The sequence below is a fragment of the Ahaetulla prasina genome, chromosome 4, assembly GCF_028640845.1.
Source record: "Ahaetulla prasina isolate Xishuangbanna chromosome 4, ASM2864084v1, whole genome shotgun sequence".
Lineage (NCBI taxonomy): Eukaryota > Metazoa > Chordata > Lepidosauria > Squamata > Colubridae > Ahaetulla > Ahaetulla prasina.
In genome coordinates this window covers 54,594,934-54,605,943 of record NC_080542.1, presented here as the reverse complement: position 1 = coordinate 54,605,943, position 11,010 = coordinate 54,594,934, and the positions used below count along the sequence as shown (strand labels likewise).

Genomic DNA, 11,010 nt, shown 5'->3' with positions numbered 1-11,010 from the left:
TCCATGTTGGTCTCTTGCCTTTCCTTTTTCAGTTCACTTATTAAATATTTCATGGTAGGCAACCCACTCCTCTTCAAAAGACTATGAAGTGCCCTCTCCCCTCTGACCACTAATTATTTCCTCCACAGCTATTTTATCTGATCTGCTGGATTGATGAAAAACTGTGGACCTTTCTAAAATAATTAAAATAGTGTAGCACATGAAAAGCTGGTCTTTTGAAGAAATTCCCTGAAGGTAGAGCAAAGTTTTGCTACATGGACTCTACCTGAATTTAGTGACCTGGCAAATAGGCAAATGGCCTGAGAAAAAGAGCAAACCAAAGCAGCAAAGCCATTTCAAGGAGGTGGCCTGGATGTTGAAAACCAGTGAGTGAACTAGTTTGAGATCAGATTAGACCAGAAACCAGTCACAAGATGAATGTTGCATATCAAGTAATGAAACCTACCTAGCCCACCAACAACCAGTTAAGAACATGGCCAAGTGAAAAATAAAGCAAGGGGCTATTTTAAAAAGGATCTTGATAAGAGCCTAGCTGAAAGTCATACAATACTGGGTCATGAGTCATCTCCCTCAAGCGTCTTAGTCAGTATATGAGAGCAAAAAATGAGTGTGTGTGTATGTATGTGTGTGTTTAAAGCACAATATTTTCACATTATGATAGAAATAGAAAAAAATGTAGGGAGTTAAGAGAACATTGTTTGTGTGCTATCTCATCAATTAGTGAGAACTATTTGACATTTCCCAATCTTGGAAGAGGTTGATATTTTATTGGAAATCAGTTCATGACCACTGACCAAAGCTATGTTTCCAGCAACTCAAGTACACAATAGTACGCAAAAAACTGATAAGTTTTCCGCAAAAAACTGATAAGTTTTCTGATTCTATGTTGTGTAGCCCATGTGACAAGGATAATGGTAAAAATGTGATGTTTTCTATGTTTTTAGTAGTCCCCACATAATCAAATGGAAGATATTGAGTACAAGGAGGAATCGACAGAGAAGGGCTGGTACAAAAGTGGAAAGCACATGTTCTTGAAGACTCATGGAAAAGACAGCAATTGGTGTTGTTTTCCAAGTACAGATGGGTGGAATCCATCAATTGCTAACATGGTTTGGACAGAACACCAAGCTATTACATTGAGTAAAACTGTAGGAAAAATCTGAAATCTGTAAAAAGGTTTCTTAATACAGCTTCATTTCCTTCTGATTTATACATAAAAATCAAGTAGCTTAAGGCCAGAGTGTGACAGTGGCAGAAAATGGTCACATTTATATTATAAAATGGATATTTTGACTGCTATACCCAGGACTTATTAGATATGGCTTCTCATTCACATAGACAATAAATCAAACTACCTGTATTTTTCGGAGTATAAAATGCACCTTTCCCCCCCAAAAAAGAGGGTGAAAATCTGGGTGCATCTTATACTCCGAATGTAGCCCTGCCCAGCTTCTCAAATGGAGGTTTCAGAGGCTGAAAAAAGCATCAGAAATGGAGCTTCAGAAAAAAAGCCCCCAAAGAGAGCTTCAGAGGCTTTTTTCTGAAGCTGTTTTGGAGGCTTTCAGAGGTAGGAAAAAAAAGATTTTTCTGAAACAGAGTTTCAGAAGTTTCAGAGGCAGACAAAAAAGCAAAAAAAAAAAAAAAAGGCAAGGCACAGAGCTCACAACCAAGGAACCTGTTGCTAAAATTCACCTCTTGGAACAGCTGATTGGGGGTATTCTGGAAGGCCCCAGCTGCCAATCAGCATTTTTCTTATTTTCCTCCCCAAAAACTAAGGTGCGTCTTAATATTCTGAAAAATATGGTACTTGCTGATTTCTGCCGGTTTTGCAAAAGCATCAATAGGTTGTTCCTATTACCTCAGGTTGCAAAATTGCAAATTCTTCCTGTTTTGATAGAAAATGTATAGCAATGTCATATACTTACTTCCCATATAACTTCATAAATATGCAGAGGTAACTTTCAGCTTTTAAAACAAAAATATAGCAAAGAATGATAGCTTAAATGTATAAAAACCTTACAGTGGCCACCAAAGGTTAGAGGCAGAAGTGGGTTTCAGCAGGTTCTGACCAGTTCTGGAGAACCGGTAGTGGAAATTTTGAGTAGTTCGGAGAATCGGTAGTAAAAATTTTGACTGGCCCCACCCCCATCTATTCTCTGCCTCCCGAGTCCCAGCTGATTGGGAGGAAATGGAGATTTTATAGTATCCTTCCCCTGGAGTGGGGTGGGAATGGAGATTTTATAGTATCCTTCCTCTGCCACGCCCACCAAGCCATGCCATGGCGACCAAGCCACACCCACAGAACCAGTAGTAAAAAAATTTGAAACCCACCACCGGTTAGGGGAAGATTTACAGTCACCCAATTCTCTAATTCAAAGTAAAAAATATGGAGTGTTCAAAAAAGGACTATTCTGGAAGGGTCATTAAGTTCCCATTTATCACAGCCAGCTGGAAAACAAAGTTATTTTTTTTTAAATTTATTTTTGTCACAACAGTATACACAAACTAATGTCATAGATAAAACAGCATATCTTGAAGAATATATTCTTCATATATTCAGCATATATTGAAGAATATATATATATATATTCTTGTATATATATATATATATACATATATATACATATACATATATAGTTAAAATTATGCATCAACTATAGTAATTGGATATAATGAAGGGAACAATAAGACAGGAACTGCAGGCACATCTGTGCTCTTATGCACGCCCCTTATAGTCCTCTCAGGAATGGGGTGAGGTCAATAGTAGACAGTTTTTGGTTGAAGATTTTGGGATTATGAGTAGAGACTATGGAGTCAGGTAATGAGTTCCAAGCATTAACAACTCTGTTACAGAAGTCATATTTTCTGCAATCAAGTTTGAAGCGGTTGACATTTAGCTTGAATCTATTTTTTGCTCTTGTAATATTGCGCTTGAAGCTGAAATAGTCTTTTATAGGAAGGATATTGCATTAGATGATTTTGTGTGTTAAACACAGGTCATGTCGAAGTCGACGGAGTTGTAAGTTTTCTAATCCCAGGATTTCAAGTCTGTCGGTATAAGGTATTTTTTTGTTTTCGGAGGAGTGAAGAACTCTTCTAGTGAAATATTTCTGGACTCGTTCTATTGTGTTTATGTCAGAGATGTGGTATGGGTTCCAGACGGATGAGCTATATTCAAGAATAGGTCTGGCAAATGTTTTGTATGCTCTAGTTAGTAGTGTAGAGTTTTTTGAAAAGAAGCTGCGTAAAATTAGGTTTACAACTCTTAGGGCCTTTTTTGCTATGTAGTTGCAGTGGGCTTTGGCATTAAGGTCATTAGATATGAGAACTCCAAGGTCTTTGACAGGGTGGGGGTCGTCAGTTAGATAATGTCCATCCAGTTTGTACTTGATGTTGGGTGTTGTGTCTTGCCCGCTCTCACTGCAGCTGGGGTCTTCTTATCTGCTTCCGAATGCTGAAGAATGTCCTAGTATGCCTCCCGGCCCCAGCCTTGGCTCCATGCCCAGACAGGCTGCGGAGGAGGGAGCACCTCCCGGCCCCAGCCCTGGCTCCATGCCCAGGCAAACGGAGCAACTAGACCCCTCCCCCTCCCCCACAGCATGTGAGCCTGAGGGAGGTTTATTACCAACAGCTGCCGACTGGAGTGACCCTCGCTTCAGAAGAATTGATAGGTGGCGGCATCAGAAGGAAGGGAGGGGCAGGCCTGGATAAGTGCTGAGTCATGGAGCCACACCCCATGGCCTATATAAAGGATCTGCTTTCTGGCAGTCTCTGAGTCAGGCAAAGTTGAACATATCTTGCTGAAGTCACTTTCTGGTCTCCTGCCTGCCTTGAGGACCTTGCTAGGACTTTGGCAGAGCTGCAGAGGCACGCCTGATTTGGATTTCCCTGACCCGGCCGTCAGCGGAGGAGTGGGACATGACAGTTGGGGTTCTTTTTTCCAATATGTAAGACTGAGCATTTGCTGGTTGAGATTTGGAGTTGCCAAGTTTTAGACCAATCAGAAATTAAGTCGAGGTCTTCTTGAAGGGTAGAAGTATTATTAGTGGTATTAAATAGTTTGACATCGTCAGCAAAGAGAACACAATAACTTGAGATTAAGTCACAGAGATCATTTATGTATAGTATGAAGAGTGTTGGTCCAAGAACACTACCTTGGGGAACGCCACTTTTGACAGGAACAGGATTCGATATAGCGTTGCCAATTTTGACCACTTGTTGTCTGTTTGACAGAAAGGCATTTATCCAATTGTGAAGAGGTCCCGAAATACCGTAGGATTTTAGTTTAAGGAGTAGTTTATCATGTACTACTGAATCAAAAGCTTTGCAGAAGTCTATGTAGATTGCATCTATTGCTTTTCCTTGATCAAGGTTGGTAGTCCATATATTTTTGCAGTGGAGTAGTTGTAGGTTACAAGACAATTTTTTTCTGAAACCAAATTGTTTATTAGATAGAAGGTTGTTTGTTTCAAGATGGAGTGTAATGGATTGGTTAATGATGGATTCCATTACTTTGCATGAGACACAACATAGAGAGATAGGTCTGTAATTTTCAACTAGGCTTGGATCTCCTTTTTTGAAGATAGGGATGACTTTGGCTAGAGACCAGAGTTTTGGAAGGGAACAAGTTTTGAAGGTTTATTAAAAATTATGCTTAGGGGTTCGGCTATATTAATTGAAAGTTTTTTTAAAAAGTATGCACATAGTCCATCTGCTCCGATAGATAATGATGGTTTTAGGTTGCGAAGGGCTTTCTCAACATTATCTTCTGTGAAGTCTATATGTGTTAGGTCGTTGTTATCTTCTGTGGAATCTATATGTGTTAAGTCGTTGTCAATATTTTTGGTACGATTATGGAATGTTGGATATTAGCCATCACTGTTTACAAAGACTGAGCTGAAGAATGTGTTAAAGAGGCTTGCGTTAACTGTTTTGTCAGTACATTCTTTACCGTTAGGTTCTTTTAGTGGTGGAATGGATCTTGTTTTTTTTAAGTTTATTGTTTACAAAATTATAAAAAGCATGACTGGAATTGGTGCGTAGAAGGTCTTCTTCTTGTTTGGTGTGGTAAGTGTTACATTCTGTTTTTATTTGGTTGCAAATATTTTTGTAGCGGTTTTTGAAGTTTGCTACATAACCCTTTTTGTTTTTTTTCCAGAGGGATTTTTTTTTGGATTGCAGCTTTTTTATTGATATGGGAAATTTGCTTTTCCTTTTGATTTTGGTGATGATTTGTGGTACATATAGTTTGATGATTTTATTGATTTCAAGTAGGAATACTTTATAGTGGTCATCTGTAGTGATACAGGTTGAGAATAGATTTTGCCAGTCAAGAAATGAGAGATCATTATTTATAAGGTCATAGTTGGCTTTTTTAAAATTGTAGTTTGGGGTACTATTGTTGAAACGATTTATGTGAGGGCGTATGTTTAGATAAAAGTCTATCATGCAGTGGTCACTGTTGGAAAAGGGTTCTTTTACTTGTAGTCCATAAATTGAGTTTGCGTTATTGCAAAAAATAAGGTTGAGGCAGTTCATGAGTCTAGTATTGTTAGTTACTAGTGGTTCAAGGCCAAGGTTCGTGACTGCGTTATAAAGAGTAGTATGGATTGGTTCGGTTGTACATTTATTTGTTTTCCAGTTTATAGAAGGTAGATTTAGGTCTCCCAGAAAGATGAGAGGATATGGGCAAGAGGTAGTCCATGTTAGTAGTGAGGTTAACATATTTGCATGAGCGATGTCATAGTCAGGGGCTCTGTAGCATAGTATGAATCTTAATGTGGTATTGGTGGACAGGTCACATACAATAGTTTCAGGTAGAGAGAGTTTATGTGCAACTTGAATATTTTTTAAGTTCAGAGATTTTTTGTAAAAAAAATAGCTACTCCACCACCTCTGCGGTGATCACGATCTGATCGAAGAACTTGGTATTCTTTATTTGAAATAATGGAGTCAGTGAAGGATGAGTTTAGCCATGTTTCACAAACAAATATGATGTCAAATGTACCATTGTTTAATAAGAGGATAAATTCAGGTAATTTGTTTACAATACTTCTTGCATTTAATAGTTTACATTTGAGACCTGTAGAATTAAGTGGAGGAGAGGTAAGGGGCGTGCATACCTAGTTTTGATTGGTAGTTGATTGAGGGTTTTTTGTAATAGGTGGTAGAAGGTAGGTTGGTTGAGTAATGAGTGGTTGATCGTTAGATGATTGGGGTTTTTGATTGGGTGGCTCCTAGGTTTGGACAACAATCACTAAGTAAGAGTTACTTAACTCTAGGATTAGTCCTAGGTATGTTTACAATTGGGGCATAATCCTAAATTGAAATTAGCTAGGTACCAGTTTTGGAAAAGCAGTTTAAATATCCCAGTGTCTTGTTCTAGGGCAAAAGTTCATAGTTTTGCTGTGCTTTATTGTGATCATGAGTTAGCTTTATTGTATATGCAAAAGATGACACCACACATAATTTATTTGTAGATCTGGCTCGTTGATTTTTATTGCCACATAGAAGCTTTCAAAGAATCCAAGGATATAAAATAATAGCAACTAAACAGGCAAGAAAAAGGTTAGAAACTGGCAAAACAACTAGCATGAGCATTTCGAAGACTAACTGTAGTTTAACAAACCACATTTTAGCATAACATGTGTTTACTAAAACAAACATTTATTATTGATTTCTTAACATAATGTATCCACAGTGTCACTGTGATCTGTCTAGATGCAGTATATTTATCGTCAACTGTGGTAACTAGAGAACACGCTGGTGTCTCTGGTTAACAGTCAGAGGAACTTAATCATGAGTTCTGATAAAGAATCCTGGAAAACTTAGTTTGATAGAATAGAATAGATAGAATAGAATTTTTTTTTGGCCAAGTGTGATTGGACACACAAGGAATTTGTCTTGGTGCTTATGCTCTCAGTGTACATAAAGGAAAAGATACATTCATCAAGAATCGTAAGGTACAACACTTAATGATAGTCATAGGGTACAAATAAGCAATCAGGAAACTATCAATATCAATATAAATCATAAGTGTAAAAGCAACAAAGTTACAGTCATACAGTATAAGTGGAAGGAGATGGGTGATGGGAATGATAAGAAGATTAATAGCAGTGTAGACTTAGTAAATAGTTTGACAGTGTTGAGGGAATTATATGTTTAGCAAAGTGATGGTGTTCGGGGGAAAAACTCTTCTTGTGCCTAGTATTCTGGTGTGCAGTGCTCTGTAGCATCATTTTGAGGGTAGGAGTTGAAACAGTTAATGTCCAGGATGTGAGGGATCTGAAAATATTTTCACAGCCCTCTTTTTGATTTGTGCAGTATACAGGTCCTCTATAGAAGGCAGGTTGGTAGCAATTGTTTTTTCTGCAGTTCTAATTATCCTTTGAAGTTTGTGCCTGTTTTGCTGGGTTGCAGAACCAAACCAGGCAGTTATAGAAGTGCAGATGACAAACTCAGTAATTCCTCTGTAGAACTGTATCAGAACCTCTATATGATGGCATTTATAATTTTTTAAAATCAGATCCATAGATCAAATTTAGAGAATAATATATAAATGTAGTTGTAAATACTATTAAGAAAATCAGAAGCCTTTTCTTTTCTTGGTACTTTTTTCACTTATTACTTTTTTTATTAATTCTCTCTTTCAAAATTTGTATTTTTATTCTTTTAAAATTTATGTCATTCACTCACACATATGCGCACACAGTGGATATAAAAAGTCCACACCCCTCTTAAAATGCCAGGTTTCTGAGATGTAAAAAGAAAATCATATCAAGATAAATCACTTCATATTTTCCCTCTCTTTAATATAACACATAAGCTGTACAATTCAATTGAAAAACAAACCGAAATTGTTTAAGGGAAAAATAAGAACTTACAATAACATAGTTGCATAAGTATGCACATTTTTATTGAAGCACCTTTATGGCAGCATTCAACTTTTGAAGGTAGGATGGCCCACCTTTGCCTTGGGAACGTTTGCCCATTCTTCCTTGGAAAAGCACTCCAAATCTGCCAGATTGTGAAGGCATCTCCTGTGCCCAACCCTCTTCAGGTATTCCCCAGGAATTTCAATTTGATTTTATTGATCATATTGATCATATTTATATACCGCCCTATCTCCCGAAGGATTCACGTTTCCTTCCAAAGGTTTCATCTTCTTCTGGCTAAGCCATTCTTTTGTTATGCTTTGGGTCATTGCGATGTTGAAATTTGACATTCCTCTTCATCTTCAGCATTTTAGCAAAAGCCCGAGGCTTCTGTGCCAAAACTGACTGATATTTGGAACTGTTTATAATTCCCTCGACCCTAATCCTGATTAAGCCCCAGTTCCAATTGAACAAAAGCAGCTCCAAGGCATAATGCTGCTGCCACCATGCTTCACTGCGGTGTACTTTTGATGACGAACAATGTTGTTTTTGCACCAAAAGTTCAACCTCAATCTCATCAGATCATAACAAATTTTCCCATATGCTTTTGTGAGATATGAAGTAGTTGTTTGCAAAACGTATTCAGGCTTGGCTGGTTTTTTTGTTTTTGTAAGAAAAGGCTTCTGTCTTGCCATCCTACCTCATAGCCCAGATATATGAAGAATATGGACACTGTTGTCAGATGTGGTAAACCGCCAGTACTTGCCAGAAATTTCTGGAGTTCATTTAATGTTGCTATAGGCCTCTTGGCAAACTCTTAGACCAATTTTCTTATTTTTTCATCGATTTTGGAGGACATCCAGTTCTTGCTAATATCACTGTCGTACCATATTTTTTCCACTTGTTGATAGCTGTCTTCACTGCGTTCCGTGGTATAATCAATGTTTTAGAAAAAAATTTTTGTATCATTCTTCTTCCAACAGTAAGGACTCTTTGATGCTTTAGAAATTCTTTGAAGACGTATCTTTTGCTATAAGAGGCAACTTAGTAAACATCAGAAAAATCCTACTAGAACAGCTGAACTTTATATGGGCTTGATCAGAGTTATTTTAATAGATGGCAGTTGTGTACTGACTACTATTTAACATCAGTTTGAATGTGTTTGGTTAATTCTGAACACAGCCACATTCCTACTTATAAGAGGGTGTGTACACTTATGAAACCATGTTATTATAAACTTTTTATCCCCCCCCCCAAATTTCAGTTTGTTTTTCAATAGAATTGCACAGCTTATATGATATATTAGAGGTGGGAAAAAATCTGAAGTGATTAATCTTGATTTTTTTACATCTCAAAAATTTGACATTTTAACAAGAGGATCTAAACCTTTTATATCCACAGTAGGCAGATAGGTAGATAGTAGAGCAAATTATAAAAATACAGATAGGTGATAGATAGATAGATAGATAGATAGATAGATAGATAGATAGATAGATAGATAGATAGATAGATAGATGGATGGATGGATGGATGATAGGACAAGTTACAAAAATACAGACCAGACAATTACTTTCAGAGTGGGGATTAAATGTATTTTACAGATATATCTAATATAATATTCAAATAAAAAATTAACAGGAGAAGCAGTTGGATAAAAAAGAAGTATTTGGCTGATACAGATAAGCTGCAAACACAAGTGAGCACAATGCCAACAGAACTAAGATTTAGGTGAAACACAGTCAACAATAAAGATTTCAAAACTGCTATCCTACACATAGATTTTGTGCTCGACTATTTCCACTACTGTATTCTCTCAAATGAAAACAGCAGCATTGATTCAAAGCCTAGACAGTATCAGAGCACTGTCAGATTTTGGAAACCTTCATAAGTGAAAGGTGGAAGATTGGGTACGCAAGCAGCTGTTTTAGGAAGGCAGGCAATATGGTTGATCTCACAGGAGTTGAAGTCATCCTTGTCAGTGAAGAACACACTATCAGGTGAGTCAATGGAGGGGTCATTGTCAAAATAATTATAAGGTCTTAAAATGAAACCAACTGCATTTGCAAGTGTCACAGTGTTAGGAATATCCTCGGCATGGGGAATATGTAGAAATCCAGTGGTGATCCAAGCAACCAGATCCTAGTGAAAGACCATAAAACAGGGTAATGTGGTTAAAAAACATGGAAGGGAAATTTTGGAATAGTCACTCCAGTCATGTGATTAGGAAGGAAGGAGCTTAAAAATGGAGCACTCAGCAATACTTCAAGGCTCTGCCAACTGCCTTTTACAAAGGGAAGCTTTGGAGAAATTATTCCTGTTTGTTTGTTTCTTTCCTGCAGAAGTCCCAGATTGATCTGGCCCATTTTGGAAGTCCACTTTTTTTCTTTTTAGTTTCCCCCATTGTATCAAATTTAGTCCCTCTTCTCTCTGTGTTGTTTGATTTCACTTTTGGAGAGAGGCTCTGCTGACAGAATTTTCAGCCCTAATTTCTTTCTTCTAACATCCCACTGAGTATTCATTTCTGCAACTAAATGTATAAAATGAATAAAGCAACTATTGAGACATCATGTTGAGAAACCCACCCTTTCCTGTTTGTATTCCAAAGCACTTTTTTTATTTGCCCCATGCCTGACTGCACAGATGTTTTGGTAGGAAAAGTACGCCAAGCATGGCTTCTGGAATTGTTTCTAACTCCTTAACAACTGTAGACACAGGACACTGTATTTTCTTCTGTTACTGAAATAACACATTTTATGTGTGTGTGTGTGTGTGTGTTTTGCATGAATGAATATGCTGGGAATATTAGCAGCATATGCTTCACTTTGGGTCACATGACCAGAAAGGAGGAACTTTCCTGTGAGGCAACCCAATCAAATGTGTCTACTCTTATGAAAATAAAATAAGGGGTGGGAGTGAGGAAGATAGACTTTTTGGAAAGACAAAGATCTGTGAACTATTCATAAAAACAGAAGAAACACCATTTTTTGTGCACCCACCAGTGATTGGTTGCTCCTGGTTCTGTCCGGTTCTTGCGAACCGGTAGTAAAAGCGGCAGGAGGCTCCGCCCACCCACCCAGATATCATAATGGATGATCTGCACACGCACAGAAACACTAGCTTGCACATTCGCATTCCT

General features: G+C 37.6%; 1 protein-coding gene across 4 annotated transcripts in view; it reads right to left on the bottom strand.

The window, feature by feature from the left end:
- Positions 1-6,468: 6,468 nt before the first annotated feature.
- LOC131196899 (membrane primary amine oxidase-like) overlaps positions 6,469-11,010 on the bottom strand; it is a 49,507-nt gene continuing 44,965 nt past the window's right edge. For 3 of the 4 annotated variants that reach the window (XM_058180345.1, XM_058180348.1, XM_058180346.1), the window contains one exon: positions 6,469-10,013. In XM_058180345.1, coding sequence (XP_058036328.1) covers positions 9,729-10,013 — 285 coding nt within the window. In that variant the 3' untranslated portion in view covers positions 6,469-9,728. The remainder of the gene's footprint in view (positions 10,014-11,010) is intronic. The other variant, XM_058180347.1, reaches the window with a different exon arrangement.